Source organism: Cyanistes caeruleus, chromosome 6 (assembly GCF_971803275.1).
Source record: "Cyanistes caeruleus chromosome 6, bCyaCae1.hap1.1, whole genome shotgun sequence".
Classification (NCBI taxonomy): Eukaryota; Metazoa; Chordata; class Aves; order Passeriformes; family Paridae; genus Cyanistes; species Cyanistes caeruleus.
In genome coordinates this window covers 47,127,692-47,152,256 of record NC_141706.1, presented here as the reverse complement: position 1 = coordinate 47,152,256, position 24,565 = coordinate 47,127,692, and the positions used below count along the sequence as shown (strand labels likewise).

Here is a 24,565-nt window from a genome sequence, read left to right as displayed (position 1 = left end):
CTGCTACCCTTGGGTGCTGTTAGAGTGTCAGGCTGCTCTCAGCTGCCGTGCTGCTAATGAGATGTTTGAAAGGGCTTCTTGATCCATCTCGCATGGGATTCTTGACCTCACATCTGTCTTGCAGTTTGTGTCTTGTTTTAAACATTTCCTTCCATTCATCTCAGCCTTAAGTCTGCATAAACCAGATGTCGGTGTTTGAAGAGGAGATGCAGGTCCTGATGTTAGCTGTGGGTACACAAATGCGCCCAGGTGAGTTGCAGCTTTGTGCTAAGGCTGCTGTAGAAATGCTGGGTCTCACTTTCTTGGACTGTGCCACTACTGTCACTTCTCCTCATTGGGCTGCAAAACCTCCTTTCAGTGTCCTTCCCTAATAATTTTTTATAGTCCTTTCCCTAATTTCCTTCATGTGCTCATGAACGCCTGTGGAAATCCTGAAAATACTCTCTACGCCCCCAGTAAACTCCATGTTTCCAGCAGGCTTTCAGGGCTGGGTAAGATGCTGCCGGCACAGAAGAGAGCAGATCATGGAATGAAGACCTTTTTTGAGTGGTAGAAACTTTCTCCCGCAATTCGGGAACAGCCGGGGCTTTCACCAGGGAGCACAGAGCCCCGTTTCTGCCTGTTGCGGGCCGGCCTGGAGCGGAGGGGCCCGTCCCCCCTCCCTCAGAGCGGCCCCAGGGCTGGCGCTCGGAGAAAAAGGGGAAAAGGAGCGGCTTTTCCCAGCTCTTTTCCCCGGGGGAGCGGCGGGAGGCTCTGAGCCCCCTGTCCGGCCGCGTCCCGACTCCTGCCTCTCCATCCAGGGCGCCTCCATCCTCCCTCCCCGCCTCGTGCGGCCGGGCCGGAGCCGCCGGGGCCCGCGGCCGCCCCGCCCCGCCGGGAGGGCGCTGCGCCGGCGGGGCTGCCCCGGCGGGAAGCGCCCGGAGCCGCGGGGCTTGCGCGGGGCCGGCGCCGCCGAGGCGCGGAACAAAGAGCCCCGGGCCGGGCCGGGCCCGCCGCAGGGGCAGCGCCCCGCGGGCACCGCCGGCTGGAGGGGGCGGCGGCCGGCCCGGCCATGCAGCTGCCGGGAGGGGAGGAGCGGAGCGGGCGGTGGCGCCCCGGAGGGGGCAGCGCCCGGAGGGAGAGGGGGGAGGTCTGGCGGTGCCGGCAGCCTCAGAGCGGGGCAGGGGCGCGGCGGGGCCGTGCCCGGGGCTGGCAGCCGCGGCGGTCGCCCGGGAGGGGCCGGCCCGCGCTTCATGCGAGCAGGAGCCTCTCCCCGCCGAGCGGCCTCCCGTCCGCACGCCGGTGCCCGGCGTTGCCTGCAGAGCCGCGGCAGCACCGGGGAGTGACTCGGCGAGGGGAGGAGAAGAGGAGGAAAAGAAATCGGATTGCCGAAAGGATTAGGAAGTGGGGTGGGGAGCCGAAGCTCTCTCCCTCCCTCCCTCCCCGCACACATTTGTGAAGCTTTTCAGAGTTACCCTTCAGCATCAGTACCGGCAGGCGCCCGGCGGAGCCGCGACAGCGGAAGGTGCTCGGCAAACTGCGAGAGCCATCAGAGGGAGCGGAGTGGCCCGGGCCCCTGCCCGCGGGGCACCGCGCTTCCCGGCGCCGCTGCTTTAAATATATATAGACAAGATATAATTTTTTATTTTTTTTTTTTACGTTTTTACCGCTCCTCTCAGAGGACAGGATTTGGAGCATTAAGGGCGGGCGTGCTGCCAGACCTCCTGCCCTGGACGTACGAGGTGGAGAGAGAGGAAGGGAGAGATGCCTCTGATTAGAGGGAAAATCGTGCTCATCCTCGGATTCGTCTTCCTGACAACTTTCCTGGCTGCGGTGAGAGGGCTGCCCGTGAGGGGGAAACAGCGCAGCAATACCCCGAAGGAGAGGAGCTCCAAGCTGGCGGAGGTAGGGCGATCTTTGGGGAAATACGGAGAGCCGGGAGGGTGCTAGGGCTCTTCCTCAGCCTCTGCACCCCCTCCCGTGCCCAGGAAAGCCGAGGGAGAGCCGGGAAAGCCGGCCGGCCACCTGGGCGGTGGCTGGGGCTCCCTCGGAGGTGGCTGTGCGTCTGGGACGGGAGCAGCATCCAACACGTGTCCTGCGGCCCGGCCGCCCAGAGCTCCGCGGGGAGAAGCAGGGCCCCCCGCTTATCGGCTGTTTCCTCACTCGCTGAGGGACAGAGCCCTTTCCTGGCCTGCGGAATTCTCGGGAAGCCTCAGGTCTTCGCACCGCACGGAGGATGAAGGAAAGGGAATGCTTTAGGCTTTGAGTTGGGGGCCGAGCGCCGTGACCCGGTGCCCGGGAAGATCTGTTGCCTCCGGCAGCCAGCATCCCAGGTGGGAGAGAGGGGTCCGGGTGCAGTGGAATTAGCAGCTGGTGCCCTGCCAGGAACACCGAATCTCCTCTAGCAGAAACCTAAGACACGATAGATTTCAGCCATCATCTCTCCTCCCCTCCCCGCCGAAGCGCCCCCGGGGCAGGTTCCGGAGCGGCCATGCTCCCTTCTCATGCCGGCAGGCTGCGCCCCGCAGTGCCCCGGGCAGGCGGCCCTGCGAGCCCCCGGCCGCGAGGAGGGGATGGATGGCCCGGGCTGCGCCTCTCGCTCCTCGGAGTGCCGGATCCTGGCCCGCCCTGGCTGCCGGGCGCGCACTGTGGAAGGGGAAACTTCAGCGGGCGATCAGGCACTGGTCAGACTGGAAGCCAACTGGTGGAGCCTGATGGGGATGACAGGAATGGAACGGGAAAGAAACTACCGGGAGAGCGGGTAGTAAGGAAGACTATTGGAGGGTTGAAACGAGCTGTTTTCCATCTGGAAATTATTTTTTGGAGGAAAAGTCATTCATGCAGCAGAGCTGTGTTTAGAAAGTGCTCTTTCAAAGAGTGCTGCTGCTGCAAGTAGCAAAGGAATGATTGAGAAAAGTGATGATCGGAGGAGTTTGAGCAGGACAGGGTAAGTGCAGCTCCGTCCTTGCTGGCGATATGCAGCAGGATGGAAAGCAGCAGATGTCATCTCCAGTGTCAGTCAGATTGGGAGAGGAGGTGCAAAGTGATGGGAATGTACCGAATTGTAAGTTCATGCCAAACCAAGGTCTGATCCGTGGAGGAGTCGTGCTGGCAGCTCCTGTCGGATGCACTAAACTCCAATCCAGCATGAAGGCCAGGACACAAGTGTGAGGAGGGAATCTGCCACATGGAATGATTGGCTAAGGGACAAGAGAGGGCACAGGCTGCATCCAGCCAAGTACCACTAGTCAAGTCTGGTGATGGTTTTGAGTGGAGCATGGACAGAACAGATGCAAAGAGAACTGCGGGGGATGATGTGCTGTAGTGCTGGTAATGCCATGCTGGTGCTTGTACTTTGCTAGCAAAACTTCAACCACAGACGTAGATGCTGCTTCAGCTGCCAGACAAATGTCAGGCAGAGTGACCTCAGGCTTCAGCTGCAGGACCAGGGATTTACACTTGAAATCCAGGAAGGTATTGCAGCCCTGTCGCAGGGACCAAGGATAGGGACAAGCTGTCTGTTAGGAAGTTGTGCATGCCCCCACCACGGGACCTTGCAGCGCAGTCTCAGGCTCCTTTTTATCTGACATCTAAAATACATGGGAGAGCATGTGAGCTGCTGTCAGTCGCCGTTTGTGAATGGCTGTGAATGGGGAGCGTTGTGCGGGCAGCCAAAGATCACACACGGCACTTACACAGCGCCGCCTCTGTCCCCGGGACCTTTGCTTCTTGCAGAAATACAAACATGCAGCAGGGGTATAGGCAAAGGTTTGAGAGTGGAGGTTAGGAGCAAGGAGGAGGTTGAAGAATGGATTCCTCTGGCAGTCTGTTGCACCCTGCATCCCTCAGAGTTCTGGGGGCACAGTTCTCATGGCAGGGAGGAAGCAGTAGGTATTGGCATGTGTCTCCTAGCTGTGTTTTGGGATCAGATTCTCTGTTTCTGGTGGATGCAGGGGACAATTTAGAGTAGTCATGCCCAGCTGTTTGAACTAAAGCAGAGAGCACAAGCACAGCAGCATGGTGGTTAAAAAAATCCAGAGTGATTTTGGGTCATACACACAGATGGTTCCTGTTGCAGCACTGATACGTCCTGTCTCTATGGCAGCAGGGCAGCCACAGCTGGAGTATTGGTTACACTATGGGTAATGCCCTACAGATGTGGGTAGAATGAAGGGGGCTGTGAGAAGAAAAATAGAAATGACAAAGCAGAGCAGATAGACAATCAAAACCATTAAACGATTACATAACTTGGACTTAGTTTAATTTAATAACTTTGTTTAAAGCAAACATTTTTCCTTGGTTTAGAGTTGAATGGGAAATTTTGTAATATGTGCTGAGTCTTAGAGTTAGACTTCTATACTAAAATAGTTTAGAAAAATTAGAACAAGTAAGTTTTTCAGTAAACTTTTAGAGACAGAAAGTCTTATTATTGTAGGAAGGATGGAGGGAACACATGCTTTGTTTTTGGGTGTTAGCCTTATTGGTGTGTCCGAAGTCCTGCATCTCAATCAGGATCCAGTATTTCCAGTCATTACCGAAGGAGCAAATACTTGCATTTACATTATCTCAGCAACGACACTGGTCAGCAAAACTTTGCTTTTTTTTGACACATACACTGTGCTCAGCATAAACAACAGATGTAGTGAGAATATTTTGCTATTTCTTCAGTCTGTTTGACTAGAGGTTGAAAAGGCAGGATGAAAACAGCAGTTTTCTTTTGGAACTTTGAATTGAATCTAACAAGAGAAGACACCTGCTTGTTTGGAGGTTTGTTGGTGATGTTTGGGAAGGTGGGTGGGTTCAGAAACAGCACACAGCTGTACAGCAGGGGTTTAAGGAGTGCTTTTGCAGGTTGGATGCATCGTACTTTGATGTGGGCAGAAAAGTGGCAGGATGGAGCACTGATGGTTAGGTGTCTCTTCAGATCTGGATAACTTAATATTTGGAAAAGCTTGTGTCCCTTGTGGAGACAAGGTAGAACACATCACATCACTTAATGGTTTGTTTATTCATTTATGAAGTCAAGAGGTATAAATGAAAAAATATGTTTTGATAAACTCACTGGATTTCAAAATATTGGCCCTGAACGTTGTTAATAGAAGCTAGGATTCTTTCCAGCTGATGCCAATAAGTTACAGTGCTCTTCTGGTAAATAGAAAACAGCCACAGCACTAACACACTACGAAGTCAGGAGTGATTAAGTTAACATTAGGAGTGGTTAAATCTGTGTGAACTGACACAAGAGTTTCAATAGTTGTACATAGGAATAACCATGCCGGCGGGGATGATGATGGGGGGTGTAGGAGCATCCCGGTGCTGCTGGGGTGAGGCAGAGCAAACAGTATTTTATGGAGGGTCCAGGCCACCCAGTGCAGCTCTGGTGGGCTTGGTGGGTGGGTGCTCTTTTCCAGGAGGGAACCATACTTGAGAGAGGAGCCCAAGAGCAATGTTAGCAAACTCCCCAAAGCACCCAGGGTGTCACTGCAGGGCTGGGACAGGGGGCAGATCCAGGCTGGAACTTTATGTTGGATTTCCCCTGGTCTGAGGCTGTGAGCAAAGCAAATCTGGCATCTGCGATAAGAGATAATGAAAGGCAATAAAAGAAATATCAAGCATAACATAAAGGCTGAGTTGGCTGCAAATCAGTGGATTTGTGCAGCACCTGATATGACTGGCTCCTGGCCCCTGAGAAATAAGGAAATAAGTAACAACACTACTCCTTATTTACTGGTTAAACTATGCAGTGAGAAAAACAATGGGAAACTACTTGTAAAACTGAAGGTCTACACCTGATTAAAAATAATTTAAGAATTAAATGTGTAGCATGGCCGGAGATACCAGCAGACACTCGAGTGAAGGAGCTCCAGGGTGACGTGGTGTGGCTGTACTAGATTTAAAAAGTGTTATAGGGAAAGAAATATCACCTGGGCTTGAGTGGAGTTTGTCAGGCGCCTCTAAGTCGGGGTAGCCCTGTCATTTGGGAGCCCTAATGTAGCCAAGACACGTTGGTTTGGGGAAACCACTGGGGTGATGGGTGGCACAGGCACAGAGCTCTGCTGGAACAGACCTATGCCTCCCCGCCAGCTCTTGCTCCATCTTGACTCCTCCAGGGCTCTGGCCAAGAGGAGCATCTCAGTTTCCCCAGAGCCGTCTCGCCCTGCTGTGGATGTCCAGCTTGTGTCCCCCGTGGGGAGCACCTTGTGGCCTCTCAGGAGAGCCCAGCTGCGGCAGAGCGGGGACAGCTGGCTCGGTGCTGGCTGCCTGCACAGCCGGATCCCCGCAGCCACTGCGGGCTGTGTCAGTAGCAGAGTCATTTTGCCCGAGGATGTGCTTTTTACCTTTTCGTTTCTTCAGCAATTAAGCGTTCTTGTCCCTGGCTTTGTCCTTGGCGGAGGTCGGATTTGTGGGTACAAAACGTTCACTGAAGCATCCTTCCGCTCTGAAAGGGGCTCTTTGTGCGCAGGGAGGTACTTCGCCCTTTGTAGCAAATTCTCTTTTGAGAAGTGCCAAATTATCTTAGTCAACACAGTTGAAAACCCTCCCGCCCTGGGGCTGAGACAGCAGCAGAAACAAAGGCCAGCCGGGTGTAGGGAAGCTGCCCAACAAGGGGGCTTCTTCCATTTTCGCTGCACAAATAGGTCTGCTGCCTTCCCATTGTTACAATCAAAGGGGTTCCTGTAAAAGGCACATGTAAGGGGAAGAGATTAGGCATAAATCGCCCCACAGGCTACTGCCCTGCACTCTCTGGCTTCCCAAAATTGTCCAGCTCGTGCAGACCCTTTCCCCTAAGACAGTCAAGCTGGAGGACTCATCCTGCCTCCAGCCATGATCCTTCCCAGTGGGGTGGAAGAGGGAGCGAGATGGAGAGCAATTCTGGCTTTCCTCTTGTCAGTGTCTTAGGGGTAGGGAGTGCAAACTGGTCCACAGTAGCAGTAAGTATTCTTCCTCTCAAAATAATGCTCAAAACAAGAAGCCTGATACTTCCCTTAGGGAAGCCTGAGGACAGTCTGAGCTGCAGACAGGCCAGCAAGGTGTACCTGTGCTGTCCAGCTCCTTCAAAGCAAATGTTGTCAGCCAGAGGCTCAGATTTTATATAATATACTGGAGCAAGGAAGAGATTGCAGCATATTTCACTGTTAAATCAGATTTGTTTCAGACAGAAGCTTGCAAAAGTGCAGTGTAAGGACTACTTTGCTTGTTTGTTTGTTTTGGTGAAATGTTTTTGCAAGGAACCTTCATTGAGCAGCCTGATGCTTTTATGTGGCCAGCTATAAAAGTCAGCCTGTGTTGCTTCCAAGCAATTCAGTTTCTCCATGTTCCTTCCATGAAAGGACTCCAGGAGCTTGTCTGAGAAGTTGTTTGAGATGTACTCTCACCTCAGTACTTACGAGATGGAGACACCAAAAATATGGTGACCGACCTGCTTCTGAGTCCTGGGTGGCCCTTGACACGAAGGGCACCAATGCATCTTGGGATTCAGGCTGGTTTAGTCTCCAAGGCAATGATACAACTTCAAAGGGAACAAAATGCAGTAAATTGCTGCCTTCTGCTGTCCCCTGGGCACCACAAGACAGGCACAAGGTAGAGACCTGACTTCAGGCAGCCAGGAAACATCTATGCATGCAGGGAGGAGGTGGTGAGACGTGGGTTTATCTTGGATTAGGAGCTGATGGTTGGCCTGGTCTTTCAGGCTCTTATCTAGCACTCAGGACTTGGGCTGCAAGGCAGGTGTGGGAACATGTCCCAAGACATGTCCCAAGAGAGCCACTACCACTCAGGGCTCAACAGGAGGCACATGGGTACAGTACTCTTCAGGTGAGCCACCTTCCGTCCCAGCCCTGGCAGCCCCAGCCAAGGCTGAGCAAGGCAGCCCCGGCTCTTTCCCAGCAGCTGAGCCCCCAGGTACCTGCTGGCTGAGGAGGCAGTGTTTGCTGGGAGGCCTGGAGGTGCTGTGGGACGTGCCCCATGTGGAAAATTGACTTCTCTTGGCTTCCCTGGGACGTCCTCTCTTCCTCAACACTTTGGCACTCCCTCCTGCTGTCCTCCCTGCCCTCCCCTTCACCTGCAGCCATTCCCATAGCAGCCAAAATCACAGGGAGTTCCAGCTGCACTGTGCCGTACCATGAGCAGTTCCATCGAGACAAGGTGTTGTACAGATGTCTTCATGTATGCAGTTCCCAACACCTTCCCCTCTGGAGACACTGTGGTTTTATTACATGCCAAGGCTGCTGGCTCCTTAAAATCAAAGCTGGCTGGGGAGGGGAGTTGAGCTTGACCCCAGGCTGGGGAGCTGTACCCAAGCACCTGGGGCAGGGACTGCTGGCTGAGAGTCATCCCAGCTTTGCCCGTTCAGGAGGATAAGATGCAGCATCCCTACCTGGATCCCTTCCTGTGCAGGGCGTGGAGATACTGCAAGTCTGGCTCAGGTGCCCATTTTGAAGGGATCCCTGATGGATTTGCATTTGCTTGGTTGGCTGCATTAATTAACCCCAATGCTTGCACCTTTCATAAGACAAGGGGAGCAGGTGCCCCCTACAATCCATCCTACCTGTGCTTCCCTCCCCCACCTCTTCTAGCCAGCAGGGGAGGCTGGTGTTGATCTGGTCCTGTCAGTTTCTACACCTGCTTTGCGATATTTGGGGTTTTCTTCCTTTTGCAGTTTTGTCTGGGCTATGGCAGGCAAGGAAGCAGCAGCTGGAGCAGTGGGAGTTAGGGTGTGCAGACTAGCAAATGCAGATCATTAGCTGGAACAAGTTAATGGTTACTAAAGCACATGAGGTTTAGAGCTGGAACAAGTTAGCAGTGACTCCCTCTGATGCACTGGGAGCTTATGTGTGTTACTGCTCAACTATCTGAACAGAAACCATGTGCCCTAGCAGGAGCATTTGTCAGAGACCACCAGAAGATGTGGATGTGTGTCTGTTCATCTCTCCTGGCGACCTCTCCATGCAGCCTCTGTGGGGGCCTTGCTCCCACCATGACTGAGCAGAAGTCTCAGGGTCTTCAAGTAATGGGTGCCTTGCCACCAGCTGCTGTCCTTGCAGCAAGCACCAGCCATCAAGAATTGGCCCTTGGGACTGTGCTCTTGGGCAGAGTCTCTGGTGCGAGGCCAGCCCCATCTGCTGTGCTGGGACGTATCCACAGTGCCAAGGATATGCTCCAGCTTCTCCACTACAAGGCCTGCGTGGTTCATCTGAGTAGGAAGCAGACCAGTTTCCCCTTCAGGGCAGGTGGGGAGAAGAAGCTGAGCTGTGGTGAATCTTCTCCAAGTGCAACGTAGGAGACCTGCATGTATGCCTGGCCTTGCCACAGGCTGCCTGAGGAACATGTTTTCTTCATCTGAAAAATGGGAGTTTTGCAGACAAAGAAATTTGATCAGTGTTAAAGAGTGAGAAGATGTTTATGGTAGAGAAGCACCTGTCAGTCGAACAACCCTGATCTGCATGAGGAGGGCAACAGCTTGGCATGGTGAGGGGAAAGGCCACGAGGCTGCTGCTCTTCCTCCTTGTGTCACAAGGGATCAGGGGAGCGAGGAGCACACCCACAGGAGAGCTGACTGTGCTGAGAGGAGCTGGGCTGTGCCAGCGGGATGCATGCTGAGGAGCAGTCTCAGTAGTCTGGACAACCTCCTCATTTTTGGTCTTACACAGAGTCCACTATGCTGTGTCCTTGCTCCTCGTGGTGCTGTGTGCTGCTGCTTCTCCATGCTGTGGTGTCTTCTGCTCCAGGGCTGGCTCTGCCTCAGGGGCAAGTGAGTCACCGACCTTGGAAAGAGTTTTGAGATTACAGTTGTTGCAACTGTGAGACATGAAAATAAATGTGAAACACGAGGAAGCCTTTGATGCTGCCTCCTGCAGCTCCCTACGCAAGACAGCTGGAATGAACTAGTTAGAAAAGAAAGTGATACCATATGATCTAAAGTATTTTGATAACTGCATGAAAATTATAATCATGAGGGTGTAATAATTATCTGCACAGCCCACAGTTTGCTGCTGGCTCCTGCTGGTCTGTCATAAACAGGATCTGCCCATGTATGCACGATAAGCAAGTGCCTCATCTGTTCCATGAGCACTTTGTAGAACTCTCCTAAAACCTAAAGGGAGTCTTTATTAAAAGAAAAGAACAAACCAACAGAAACAAACAAGCAAGCCAATAACTGCCCCTACAGCACCCGTGTAAGTTGATCCTGAGGTGGACCAGATAGTACAGCATTTAGGAAGTCTCTGTTCTGCTCTTCACCTGTGCCACAGCCCCTTTGCAGGCAGGAGTGTAACCCAGGGCACAAGAAGAGGGAGGCAACTGGAGGTGTTAACCTCTTTAAATTACCCCTGGGAGAACTTCCAGAGCTCACATGTCAAAATCCTGAGTGATAGCTTCTGCTAAGCCACCTGCCCGTAAGTCTAGATGTGTTGGATCTGATAGCTGGGATTGAGGCTCTGAAGGTCTCACAGACAGTAACAGGAACTGAGCAGCATGTTTACCTTCCCTGTTATCTCCTAGGTACCCACCCAGCTCTTGACACCTCTGGAAGATGCTGTGCTCTGTCATGGCTCTGGGAAATCCCTTAAGTGGGTGATGAGCTGATGGGTGGCAGAGGTCACTTGCCTAATGTGGATTTTCCATCTGGCTGAAAAACTGCCAGTAGACAGGTTATGTGCTGGTGGATGGGTTATGAGCCAGGAGGATCAAACTACAGCCCTCAGGAGGCTGTGGTGGTTTCAGCTGGCTGGGCTAAAAAAGCCCTTTATTTGAGCAGTGCCTCATAGAGGAGAAAGTATGTAGTATGGGAGGGAGGCATCATGGCATACTCATTTGTTCCTGGTGATTACCCTGCTGTCCAACCTTTATTTTAAAGAGACAACAGTGTTACCTGTTGACACTAGAAAAACCTCCCTTTCTCCCCATCCCACCAGCAAAAATTGTCATGAGTCTTTCTGCAAACTGCAGCCCCAGATCTAACCCAGACATGCTGGGTTTCCTTCTAAGGCAACCAACCAGTCTTCTGTACTTCCATAGCTTTGTAGTAAAATCCTGCTCTGGAGTTGTTCCTGTCCAATTTCAGTCCAAAGATAATTTTTTTAATAGTTTCTCCACATCCTTGCAACTCATTTAGGTAAATCTAAAAAGAAAACTTTTATAGTTAAAAAAAATAATTTAAAAATTGTACATGACTAATTCTTAAGTGTGCAAGTTTGCAACAGACAAATTTTAAAATAATGTTGGAGAGAGCTTGGGGGAAAGAGAAGGAAGGTCTATTCAGGAAAAGATCAATAGTTCTTTTGGTGGTTTCTTGTTTCAATACAGCATGGTAAAACTGTTCAAAGGAAACCTAACACAAGCAGTAATGATTAAGCAACAAAAGCCCCCATTCCTTATAATTATAGCTCAGTGTGATACCAGCCTTTAGCAAATACGTCATTTTCTTCACTGCAGTGTTAACAAGCCCAAAGCACAGCCTGAATGTTGCCTCTGATCTGACTGCCGTGTGCACAGGTTTCTTTGGCTCAAGCTGAATGAGTTTATGTGCTCGATAATTGGCTTGGGACAGGTGTGGGTAGAAGCTGCATCCTCTGAGCTTGTCCTGTGCTGGTGACTTGCTTGCTCCACTGGCTGCTGATGCACAAGCTCTAGCAGTGCTTCACTGCCAGGGGAGTTCTCTCAAATGTACTTGGGTTGGTTTAACCCCATGATGAGGGGCAGCTCTGCTCAGCAGTGTATGTAGTTACAAAGAGCACTGCTGGTGCTCTGCAGCTTGCAACGCCTACAGAGGTGCTGAGGAACGTGCTGAAGGGACAAGTACCTGTGGCTGTGTAAGGGGCAGTGTGGTAGTGACCCTGGTTGCCGAAGTTCAGTACAGCACAGGAACTAGTCTGATGATGTTTTCAGGTTTTAAACTGCTGTAGGATTTGAGATGTCATGTCTCTAATGGTAAGAGCTGCAGCACGTGAACATCAGTCATTTGCTTCCTTAACCCAGATTTAGCTCAAAGCCTTACAGACATTTCTAGTAAAATCACAAGTTTTAAGAGAAGAAGAAATTACTAGAGCCTTGAATTTCTTCCCTAGTGCAGTTGCAGTACTCACATGTTGAGCCCAGTGATGTGGGTTTGACAGTCTCCACAAGAGAAATTGTCACTTTCCTTGTTAATTGTTCCTGTGCTTAATTACCTATGGCATTAAAAACCTTATTCCTCAGTTAAATTTGTTTGCCTTTCACTTGGGCACATTGCTTCCTATTATTTGTTTCTGTTCTGGATTATAGAGTCTCTGGTGCCTGATGGATTACTGCCTTAAAGTACTGGAAAACTGAGTCATTGCTTTCTTTTTTCAGCATGACAAACAAATTGAATTGTACAAGTCTTTCACTGGAAAAGTCTTTCCATCCCTTGAAATGTTTTTGTGGTTGCTCTCTTCATCATCTCCAGATTTTCGAGCAATTCTAATAGAGGTGTATGGACTAGAAATAGAAAAATGTCGGCCTTTAGTCTCCAGAGAAATGATGTGTGCCTTTTCCCACACCTTTTCCAGACGCATTGTTGCCCATGTTATGTACAAAGTAGACATGACACTGGGGTGAATTGCTAATGAGTTACTTCCCCTTCCAAACACCTCTTCTAAGCTAGTGCCTCAAGATGTTTTAGTGGCCAGTCCTACACGTGGGACAGCCTGGACTATCTGGGAAGGGCTCCTGGGCTGGTAGGTAGGCAGGTGTAATCCTGTTTATAGCCTTATAGTCAAAACACGATCTTCAGAAATGGAAAGTTCATGCTCTTTCCTGAGTGTTGCCCCAGAGCTTCTCTCAGGTTCCTGCCCTGGTTACCCTTATCCCCAGCCAGGTAGGATGTGCCAAGTGTAAGCAGGAGCAGCTGTGGCAATTCCTTGTTCAGCTTTTTCCTTTGCTTGGTGCTGGCTGGTCACAGGAGAAGGCTGGAACTCGGCCACAAGGCATTGATGGCTTCCCAGTCTGCTTCCATGGTAGTGGAAGGAGAAGGGAGGTGCTGATGACCAGCTCTCCCATGCTTTGCAGACTTTCTCCTGTGCTCTACAGAGAGCAGGGGAATGGAGTGCTCCCTCTGGACAAACAAAGTCTTCTCTTCCCTTAGCCCACTGCAATGGCTTGGCTCCAGGCTTGATGGCTTTATCCTGCTGCTCCTTGGAGAAGCAGAGGAGAGGGTGCAGGAGTGCAAACCTCAAGGACAGCTGCTTATATGGCTGTCAGGGGACCCTTGGTGACGTGGAGAAGACACATGTGATGCATGGATGCTCTGACCTGGAGGGGGCACTGGGCCTTCTAATAGCTTGTTAAATCCATGGATTGATTGTCTGGGGCAGGACACTGAGCCTGATGGAGGGTCATCTGATGCAGGGTTAGATTTTAACCCAGCAAAGCTTCAGAGCGATGCAGATGGCAACAGGAGGGAAGCGTTGGGTGGTACATTGTAGCGACCATTGCTGAAGGGCTCTTGGCCATCCAGGGTTGCCACACCTGTTGTGCTTATGCCTCCAGAGTATCTGGGAGCTGAGGGAGTTCTGTTTGCCCTGCAACACTCTTGCAGCTAACTCCCCTGGAGCAGTTTTACATTTTCCTGTGGGAACAGTACCCTGAATTTCTTGAACTTGTTTGGGCATAAAATCTAAATTAGGCACTGAGCGTAAATTTGGTGACTTTGAGTCTGTTCCTGGCTTGCTTGCTTAGTGTCCTTAGGTGAGCTCAGATCTTGTAGAGACCTCACTTTCCATGTGTATTAATTTTGGGTTGTGTGTGAAAGGAGCTTACCCCGCCCAATAAGATCTTTGCAAATTAGGCAGGTAGACCAGCCTTGCAGGGCTGATGTCAGTCTCTTGTGCAGGGCTTGTGTTGGGCATGTGCAGCTGGCAGCAAACCCAGCACCAGCAGGCAGTGTCATGCAGCCAGCACTGGGACATGGCTAGGTTTGTCTGCTCAGCCTCCCTTGCTGTTTTTGTTCCACCGGGGCTCCTTGTTCCTTGTCAAGGACTCCTGGGACATGACAGGAGACCTAGCAAAGGGCGAAGGCACTGGGAAACAGGCTGAGACAGAGCCAGGCATCACTCCCATACATTCTTCCCAAAACCGTTGTGGTTTGGATGAGGACAGAGGGAGCTGGGAGGGGAAGGTGTATGCAGGGGTGTCTTTCTGCTCAGGTTTGCTACCAGCAGTGCCACAGGAGTCCTCCAGGCCAGGGAGAGGGGCAAGCCCCAAACGCTCTCTCTGTGCAGCCCAGGTTCTGCCCTCTCTGCAGCCCTCTCTCCTCCGGGCCCATCTGGTGAAGTCTGTCACCGGCCCTTCCCTGCGTTCAGCCTGCTCTGGGCTGCAGCCAAGGGACCAGCAGCGTCCCTGCTGCTCTTTTCCCTCCCCCGGGGATGGAGGGATCGCGGGCTTTGATGTACAGGGACAGGGCTGGGGACGGGCTGTGTGCGCTCATGAGAGTCTGGCTAGGCTCCAGCTGCCTTTGAAGTGCTCCAGTGATCAGGATGAAAGGGAGGGGAGTCCTTCCCCAAACCATCTGGCTCTAATTGCAGGTAGAAATGCCTCTCTGCGTGCCCCCCCGGCCCGGCGCCGTGGGGAGGGGGCACTCCATGCTCTTGGTTAATCCCACGGCTCTCGACTGGGCTGACGCGAAGGGTGAGAGCTTGGGAACAAAAGGGGGTTTCAGCTGGGCAGCCAGAAATAGGCAGACACTGGCGGAGGTGCTGGGAGTTCGGGCACCTCTGCTCTCAGCCTTGAGCTGCGGGGCCCTGCAGACCTTCCCAAGGACGCCCTTGCCTCCAGGGGGGCTTTGCCAGTTGTTCCCATCTCGGGTTTCTTGGGCACACTGGAGCCTGCTGGCCCCCGGAGTCACGCTCTGTCGTGCCAGCGTGCACCGAGTGCGGGACGAGGAACGTGGGAACTCGCTGCGAGCACAGACATTTGGCAGCATTTGCTGGCCACCTCCCTGGCCCCCCGGATGACTGGTGCTGCCTCTCGGGCGAGGCTCCCTGTCTGCTACCCCTGCTCCTCCTCCTGGGGCTGGAGGGCGAGCCATGTGCCCCTGGAGTGGCAGCAGCACTCAGAGCCATTGGCAGCACTCGAAAGTGAGTTTTGTTGACTTGTTTGGCTGGGCATCTTCCCTTTCCCAAAGAGCTAAAGGAAGCTGGGTTATATCTGCCAGCAGCTTCTTTCCATCTTTGTGGTAGCCTTTGGGCACCATCAGAAATTTCTATTAAACCTGTGTTGCTTGAAGTCATCTGCCCTAACACCAATACCACAGAACAATTTATTTGGGTGAGGTTTTCCCCTTTGTCATAAAGTCCTGGTTATAAACTTCTTAAATAAATATACAAAATTATTAAAAAGGGAGAGTTACAAGTGGAAAGCCAGGCGAGATGGGCAATGGGACAGCAGAGGGGTGCAGAGAGGGTGGTCATGGGGTTGGGAAGTACCAGTCTGAACAGACCTGTAGGCTCAGTTGCATCAGAACTGAGCACTGACACAGCACAGGGCACTTTTATTAACTTGATAGATTAACATGTTAATTGCTGTCCTGATGTTGCAGTAAGATGGGGTGGAAGAACTGCCTGGGGCAGGAGACCAGACCCATCTTTACTGGGCAGCAGTTTACTCCCTGCCCTGCACTGCCACCCTCAAGAGATGTTTTCTCTGACTCTTCCCTCTCCAGGTCTCAGCATCATCCAACCCCCGTTCAGCAGGGGACGAGGAGCTGCCACCATCGGGCAAGGCGCGGGGGCTGAGGCGGAGCGGGCAGGCTGGCCCGCGGCGGCACAGGCGCAGAGGGGTGGCTCAGCAGGCTGCCAGGAGCCCAGCACTGCCCCAGCCCAGTGGTGCTGGCCAGGAGGAGAGCCTGCCCTTCATGCTGGACCTGCAGAACTTGCCAGGGCTGGCCAATGTGGACTTGAGTGCACAGAACCCCAACATCCAGGTGGGGAGTGGGTCTGGGAAGGCCACAGCAGGGATGTGGGTGAGCACTGTGGTGAAAGGGATGCTCTCCAGCCTCATTTGGTTCCTTAAGAGAAAAGATCTCATGAGCAGGGTCTGTGTGGCCACTGTCATCTGTTTTCTTGGTGACTACCAGCTGCACATAGCTGGCATGGAGAAGCTCGTTGACTGAGGAATTTCCTCTGCCCCCCCCAGCCCCTTTTCACAGAGCAGGAGTAAACCCTCCTAACGTGGGTGACCTCAATTTCTGAGGGTGGTGTTTTCCCCTCTGGGTGACCACTAGCTCCCCTGTTCTTCCCACTCTGTCCCTGCTCAGTCCCTCTGGATGAGGAGAGACTGTTTTCACTCTTCATATGGTCCTGCAGCCCAGAGTGTCTCTGGCCTCTTGGGCTGGGAACCAGCACATGGTCTGGTAGGTCTGTCCAGGGGCTGTGCCCCAGCTCACTGCCTTGCCTCATATCTGCCCACCAGGTGACCATTGAAGTGGTGGATGATCCTCAAGCTGAGATGGAAATGGACTTGCTGAAGGAGACCAGTAATGACTGGTCTCTGACATCCTCTGAGTGGCTGTCTCACAAGGACCTGTTCTGGCCCCTCTTCTGGGAATACACTGACCCTGCTGAGGGGGAGGAGGAGGAGGAAGATGAAGAGGAGGAGGAAGAGGAGGAAGAGGATGACAACCTGGATGTCGGGGACAGGGAGGAAGAAGATGATGATGAAGAGGAAGATTACACAGCAGAATATGAGGAGGAGGAGTCCATGCTTAGTGGAGTAGGCAGTAACTGGGACCAGCGATGGCCTGGGCAGAAGAACTGGATCTTTAAGGAAAAATATAATTATGGTGAGTTCTCTTGGCACATGCAGCTGCCCTGCAGACCAGCAATGCCCTCCCCTGTCCTGCCTGGCCCACAGCTCTGCACCAGGAGTCACAGCGCACTGGTGCTCAGCCTCTACTTACAAAATAAGCAAGCATGCCAAGGAGCAAGGCCAGCACACTCAGCTGGGGCTGCCAGCAGTCAGACATGCCAGTGTCCTGGTGGGAATTGTCCTTGCATGTAATGGCTCTGGAGCATGGGCTCTAGTGCAGGCATGCTCAGATGAGACATACAATGTAAATGTTTAATGACAAGTGCTGCTGCTGTTGACTCAGGTCCCTGTAGTGACATCAGTGCCAGAAGCCTTTTCTACACATCTGGGTGTCCCCCAAGAGAAGAGCTGCAGAGAGCTAGATGGCAGATTCTAGTGGGCAGCTGGGCCAGGGCACCCCAGCAGCTCCCTCCTGCAGCTTCCTGACCCCAAAACCAGCTAACCTTTGCTAGTACGTGATGTTCAGCATCACGGTCAGTGTGCTAGGCCGTGTCGGGGTGGGCAGCGATACCTGTTTGGGTTGGTATGAATGGGAGCAAAGCTCTGAGAATGAGAGCCCTTGCTCAGGGCTGCTTCCCTGGGGTTGGCAGTAAGGATGGTGTTGTCTGGCCCTTGGCATTGTGTGGCTGGGCACCTCCATGTGCCCCTGGCAGCACTGCCCCTGTTCAGGGATGGGGGCAGAGCTGAGGGAGGTGCCAGGTGGCTGCTGTCTCCCCTCCTGTCAGAAGCTTTGCTGGGATCCATCACTCTCTGCCTCTTCCCTGCTGTACACAGACTATGAAGATGAGGAGGAATGGAGCCCATGGTCCCCTTGCAGCATCACCTGTGGCAGTGGTAACCAGAAGAGGACCCGGTCCTGTGGCTATGCCTGCACAGCAACAGAGTCGAGGACCTGTGATCTGACACACTGCCCTGGTGAGCCCCTGGTCTTATCAGTCCTTGGGTACTGTCTGACTCGGATATGAGCTGGTCCCCACTGCTGCAGGATGGGCCTTGCTTGTGCTTCAAGAATTAGTTATGTTTAATGTGATCAGGGCTAATGACCATGGGGCTTTGTTTCCACAAAGAAGCTATGACTGGGCTTCTTGTCTCCCCAGGGAGTTGTGGGGCCCAGGTGTGGTAGAGCTGGCATCACACACATTTGGTGTGTGACCTCTAGCACCTCTCTCACACTGGGAGCTTGAAATCCTCTCCTGAGGCATATTGAGAGCCAGCTCTATCCACTGGCATTTACATAACTAACAGCTTCTGTTGGGCCAGTCTGGCTGCTGGCTCTTCCTTCCAAACACAGGGCCATGTTACCAAAGAAGTGGCAGGAGAGGGGCTGGGAGATGGACAGTGTCTGGTGCACATACAGAGGGAATAAAACCACCATGCCTCCCGGTGTTCAGCCAGGCTCTTTGTTTTGGTTTTTTCCTGTCTCAAGGAGCAGAAGGAGAAATGGTCTTCCCCACAGAGGAGACACCTTTCAAAAGTGACAACACTACAGAGCTGTTCAACTCAGGTCAGCCTCTGCTTTGCACTGGGGGCTTCAGTCACAGACCTTGGGAGGGTCATAGCTGGCTGGTGGGGAGGGCTCTGCCAAGGGGTCCAGACCTAAGTCATCCAATGCACTGCCATGTGCAGGCTTCAGTGGTCATGCTGGGAAACCCAGTTGCTCCCACAGCCCTGGAACAACACAGTCCTGCTTTAGGGTTCAGTGGCTGAGGCCAGCCTGCCACTTGCCCTCTCCTGTGAGGGAATGTTGCCAGCCTGGCCTCAGCACAAAATCCCTTCCCTCTGTCACTGTCTTGGGGATGGAGCCTGGGCTCCAGCTCGTCCCAAGAGCCTGGATGCTCCTGCCGGGTGGTTGCAGGTTCTGCTGGTGGTGTTGGCACGGCTTCAGGCAAATGGCAGCTGGGTAAAAAGTGGGTTGCAGAGTGCGCATGCCCTCACCCTTTTGGTACCCTCCCCGCAGAGGTGGACAGCTGTGAGAAGTGGCTGAACTGCAAGAGCGACTTCCTCACCAAGTACCTGAGCAAGGTACTGACGGACCTGCCCAGCTGCCCCTGCTCCTACCCGCTGGAGGCCGTCTACAGTGCCGTCAACCTGCGGGACGAGCAGCGGGGCAAGAGCTTCCGATGGCGGGATGCCAGCGGCCCCAAGGAGCGCCTGGACATCTACAAGCCGACGGCACGCTTCTGCCTGCGCTCCATGCTCTCCCTGGACAGCACCACCCTGGCTGCCCAGCACTGCTGCTACGATGAGCACACCCGCCTCATCACCCGTGGCAAGGGGGCCGGTGTCCCCAACCTCATCAGCACCGAGTTCTCTCCAGAGCTGCACTACAAGGTGGACATGCTGCCCTGGATCCTTTGCAAGGGTGACTGGAGCCGGTATCACGCCGTCCGGCCCCCCAACAATGGGCAACGGTGTGCTGACAACCCCGCCGAGGAGGAGTACCTGTCCCAGCTGCAGGAGGCCAAGGAGTACTAGCCACAGCTGCTCTCAAAGAAGCCACCACCACCATTGGCTCGCACCCCTGCACAGCCTGGCCAGCCCTGACCCTGCTCATGGGCTCCTCAGTGGTGCCAGGCAAAATGGGGAAGATGTGCCATCTGTCTCATCCCCTCAGAGGGGCATCTCAGCCCCACTCTGATTTCTGAGGGTGCTGGAGGTTATTGTGGTGCAGTCCCTGCCGTGCCACCCAGGGCAGTCCTGCAGTCTAGGGCTCCTGGCCTGGCATGTGGAGAGCAGCAGGGTCTGGGAGGTATAAAGGGAACAAAGGACTGCTCCCGGCTGCTTTTGTTCTCTATGACCTTTCAGCGCAGCCTGAGAGCTGAGCACAAGGTGAAGTGGGCTCAGCTCCTGCTGGCTTCACACCACATCTGCAGAGCTGCCGCAGGCATGGCTGCCTGCTCTTGTCTGTACACCTGCCCTGGCACACGCTGGTTTATGTCTGAAACCGGGGGTAGGTCTTCCTAGAGAGTGCAGGGCTGTTCCAGCCACACATAGGCCCAGAGCAGGGCCTTCCCCATCCTTGGGTTTGTGCATGCACGGTTGGGAAGGAGCAGGGAAAGGCTTATCAGGGTCTGTGGGTCTGGGGGGGGCTGTGGGGCAGGAGGGGACTGGCTGCCTGGGCTTCCTTGGCAAGATTGTCTAGCCATGAGGGTTCTGGCTGCCAAAACTACACGTAGGTGGACCTCAGAGGAGGTCAGCATGGGAACACACCACTTGTGTGCATTTCAGCCCCTCTGCCTTGGTGCTTGAGGGAGCAGGGTGGTAGCATCTGTGCAAGTCACAGCACTAGCCTTCTACCAGACCTTAGCCTCTTGGCAGTCCCCAGAGGGTCTCAGGAGCACTTGTGACACAGCCCAAAAGAAAGTCCTGTGTTTCCCACTCACAGCCCTGCCAGGGGCAGGAGGCACCTTGGCCACTGCTCCTGCCGTTGCTGGTGAGGAGCAAAAAGTACTGAGCCAAGCTAGGCCCTGCTCCATGCTGAGTCTGCCCATGTTCCCAGCTGCTCCATTCTGTGTCTGCCCAGGTCCCTATGTGGAGGCAGCCCAGATAAAGTGGGCCATGGACCCCTTAGCCTTGCTTCCAGGCCAGGCTCATCCAACTGTGGCTCCAGAGGAGGGAGGCACATGTGTGCTAAGAATGTCAATGCCTGGTGTCCACAGATCAGGGATTGTGATGCTTTCTGTTGGCACTTTGATCCTGCCTGGGTTTTATTCAGCTTTTCACAGGTCCATGGCAGTGTCTCCCAGCATATTTTGGAAGCTTTTCTGCAGAAAAACTAGGCTGAGCACCTGGCAAAGAGGGAGGTCATACAGAGGTGGTCAAGAGGGGGTGACAGTGATCTGGTGGCTTGGTTCTGGGAGCCAGGGAGCCTCAGTAAGAGACATGGAAACAAACTGAGCATCTGAAGCCATGGAAGAATAAGTTTGTTAACTGCAATCATTCAGCAGAGCATATGGCCACTGCCATACCATACACCATCATTAACATCATCAGACTCTCAGTGGAGTTTATTTACCATCAATGCAGACTTCTTTAAAGCAACCTCCTGTTGAATGTGTCTAGTGTTCAGTCTTGGACCCATGCATGGCAGCAGGACTTCTACAGTCTTTCTTGAAGAAGACTTGGAAAAGCTCAGCCAATTTGTTGGTTAGGCTGGCTGCTCTCTAAGGAAGCGTTCTTACAGTACGAGTGTTACACAGGATTTTTACCCTCCTCTTCTGTACACTGGCTATGTCAACCTGTCTAACTCCCAGAAAAAAACTTGTAATTTCTGTAATAACTGGAGTTCCTGTCCGAGGGCAAGTAAAAAAATTTCTTGCATTGGTACTTCCTTGTTCCCTGATGCCCCCACAAAAGCTAGTTGAAAGCCAAGTAGCTGTTCTGCTTTGCTGCCTATGTGGTTTGGACAATGCAGGCACTAACTGGAGCATGAGAAAGAAGCATTGTTGTTCCTCATACAAGCACCTTACACACCATGAGGCTTTGCAGAACACCATGAGAAATGCAGACATTAAGCAAGTGTTTATTTTTATATCCCATCAAAGATTCTGTCCAGCCCACTGCTATTTAAGTGATGAATCTCTAAGCTTCCTCTCCTTAAATTTATTGTTTTTTTATATATATAATATATATATAAAATGTCTTTTATTCCTACAGAACTTCACAGAGAAGAATTCTTTAATCTGATGCTGCAATAAAGCACTTTATATATGTCTATGTCATGCTGATGTCATTCAGTTGTGACTGAAGCATGTGTTGCTATTTATTTTGGTTGAGAGGGATGATATTATGTCTTGGGTTCCCAGCCCCAGTTGGGGCCCTGATGGCTTTGCTTCCTTCCCTTAACATTTGCATTTGAAGTTGTCTGGCTGCAAAAGTCACAGGTAAGAAAGACTATCTGGAGCCCATGGGATATGTGAAGTTCTGCTTACAGGGAAGGAAGCCCCCTACAAGAAGACCCTCAGGGGCAGTGCTGATAAGCAAATGCATTGCTGGTGCCCCAGCCCTGACCTTGGGTTTTATTGCATGGTCAGCCTGACCAGAGCTGGATGCTGGCTGATGGTCCAGCACACCACTTTAAGCAGGAGTATTAAGCATGGAAGAAGGGGGGAAAAAAACCCCAGCATCATCCCAGCTGAAAAACTGGTTTGGTAAACCACCTCCAGAGCCAACAGCTAATTATAGCAGGGGTATTTGCAAAGCTTTCCAGTGATCACAACTTTTTGTTGCTGTTAATTAAGCGTGTAAATCATAAACACTTCCAAGCTCTTGCTGTTTCCAGCTGTTTCCCCTCCTTCTCTCTTGCTCCTTTTGCTTTGTGCTGGCTGCACATCTGTCAAGGGTTATCTGCCACTCTAGCACGGGATTCTGCATCACAGCTGCCTGGCACCACTGCTGGCCCCTGCCTGGGGGGAGCAGGTGACTCCTCTCAGTGAAGGATGCTAGGGGCTCCCTACTGGCCTTCTGCAACACCAAAAACAGTGTTGCATGGAGCCCAAGCCAGGGGGAGCAGGCTGAGCTCCACTCTGCTCAGAGAAAATCCCACTTTCCCTGGAGGGGCAGTCAGCACTTAGTGCTATGTGTATAACATGCCTAATGTGCTTTTATCCTCTGCAACAAGGTACTTGCTGTGTTGGATGATGAACCCTGCTGTGAAACTCCTGGGATATAGAAATCCCACAGCCAGAGGATGAAGCAGGAAGAATTCTTCCCCTATTTCTGCAGGTGCTGAAGACCTGGAGATGTCACCTGAATTCAGAGAGTGAGTCTTAAGCTGCACTTTTGCCTGCTGCTTTGAACACAAAACTTCTTGACCAGGTGCTGTTGAGTTATCTTAGCCTGCCAGCCTGGACTGGAGCTGAGCTGGACCAGTCCCCAGACATCCAGTGTGCAGTGGTGTTTGTTTGCACATAGAAGGAGCCGTGCCCAGATTTTGCTGGGGCACAGGTGGGGTGAGTAAAGCCCATCTCTCAGGGATGAACATGAGACTTTGTAGGAACATGTTTACAGCAACAGAGATCCCATTACCTGACTGATTTTTTTCAGGGCCCCAGCTCCAATAATCTGTTTCCTAGAAAGCACACAAAAACCTAGGAAAGAGCAAGGTGTGACTGTGGTCTGTGGATCTTGAGTTAAAACTGTAGTTCTAGAGAAGAAACAAACCTTTCAGACACCCCTGTTCCGGCCTGTGGAGGGACACACCCCACTGTGTGGTTACATTAATCTTCTGTGCTGGTGGCACACCTCTGGAGAAGACTAGAAAAAAACCAAACCCCAACATGCTGCAGGTTTTCAGCTGTAGTCTTGCTGACCTCACTTTTCCACTTGGTAAAAAAATTTTTTGATCCTAAACTTGTCTTTTACAGGACCAGTGGTAATGTAATTTTCTTTTTTTGCTTTTAGTTACCACGTGTATTATGTTCTGTACTGAAATGTACTGGATTCATTACAGCTTTATTAGGCCTTCCCTTATTTACTAATAAAACTATTATATAGAGCATTGCCTACAGTCTTAAAAAAGTCCAGAAACCCTTTTTGGTTTATTGTTTGATGGTTGCTCCTTACTCATCTCCATGTGCCTCATAATGGCATAGTCAGTGAGGCTCCACCTCTGACTTTTATAACTGAAAAATTAATTTCTGGTTTTTTTTTTTTACCTTTGTTTTCTTTAATTTATAAGACTTTCTCTCTTATCCTATGTCAGATTCTTAAAGAGCTGTTGGACCAGAGTACACTGAACCTTGCTTTTCTCCCTAATCTTGTACATCCCTCCCTTCTCCAAATAGCTGAAGGACTACTAAACTGTGACTGTCTCCCAACACTTCCAAGTAAAGCAGAGGTCTGGGGTTTCTCATTAACATTGTGTAGCTGCCCCGGAGGTCAGCTGTAGCTGAAGGAGTGTGTGTCTGCTGGCAGTAGGCAGATGCAGTGCAGTGACTTTCTCTAGTATGACTTAAGGCTCAGATCTTCACCAAGTAAATATCTGAAGTGGTGTAAGGCCTTAATTACCATTGCTGTGCCCCATTAGAGCTGGCACAGCCTGGCATGTTCTGCCTGAGTGCACAGCCTGGCCTTTTAGCACAAGCTTTCCTTCAGTGCTGGGTTAGTCCAAGAGATTCACGTGTGAACAGCAGCCAAGGCATGGCTACATTACACAGCCTGTTCTGCTGCTGTGGGGATGGTGATTTCCAGCCTGCAGGGCAGGGAGCCAGCTGGGGAAGCACCAGCATAACTCAGGGTAGTCAGTTTTGCTGGAAGAGCCCTCAAATGGCCTCTGAGCAAAGCCCTGAGTCCATGAGCCCCATGCATGTGGGCTGCTGGCAGAGGCCAAAGCGTGCCCTATTAGAGTAGCAGCAGGATGCCTGAAGTAAACCCTGCTTGTGATGAAAGGAAGGCAATTAAAATTCCACTTCAGTTGCCTTCCTGTCCCACTTCCTAACCTTCCAGCAGCAGGTGATTAGCAGGGCCTGCCTTCTGCTGCCCTGGCCCAGCTGTGCCAGCAGAGCCTGCAGCAGGCGAGCACTGCTACTGCGGCATAGCTGCCGAAGCACAGCAAGGACATCGCAACTCAGCTGTCACGTTTGTCTCAAGTTGACTTAGAACAAGCTCATTTTCTTCAGTTTTTAAATAATTTTGCTTTTCTTTTACCAAATTTTTGGCTGTGAACTCACTTGCTAGCTCTGCTGTTTAATGTTTCCTATGTTGTGTTCAGGATTTCCCAAAGAGAAGACCAAGCATACAGGCTGTCCAGTGAGATCAGTGTGGC

General features: G+C 52.1%; 1 protein-coding gene across 1 annotated transcript; it reads left to right on the top strand.

Moving 5' to 3' along the window:
* The first annotated feature begins 1,178 nt into the window (after nt 1–1,178).
* On the top strand, nt 1,179–20,590 carry ISM2 (isthmin 2). The gene is made up of 6 exons (XM_023948250.2): nt 1,179–1,884; nt 15,656–15,916; nt 16,405–16,774; nt 17,575–17,715; nt 18,227–18,304; nt 18,758–20,590. Exons 1-6 carry the CDS (start codon nt 1,744–1,746, stop codon nt 19,273–19,275), a joined length of 1,509 nt encoding a protein of 502 aa, XP_023804018.2. The 5' UTR covers nt 1,179–1,743; the 3' UTR covers nt 19,276–20,590.
* Nucleotides 20,591–24,565: the final 3,975 nt, after the last annotated feature.

Bases quoted from the DNA above. Each gene is read 5' to 3' on its own strand.
- ISM2 (XM_023948250.2), top strand. From the start codon at position 1,744: ATGCCTCTGATTAGAGGGAAAATCGTGCTCATCCTCGGATTCGTCTTC. The intron at 15,917-16,404 runs GTGGGGAGTGGG...TCTGCCCACCAG, and splicing joins CACAGAACCCCAACATCCAG to GTGACCATTGAAGTGGTGGA. The intron at 16,775-17,574 runs GTGAGTTCTCTT...TGCTGTACACAG, and splicing joins TAAGGAAAAATATAATTATG to ACTATGAAGATGAGGAGGAA.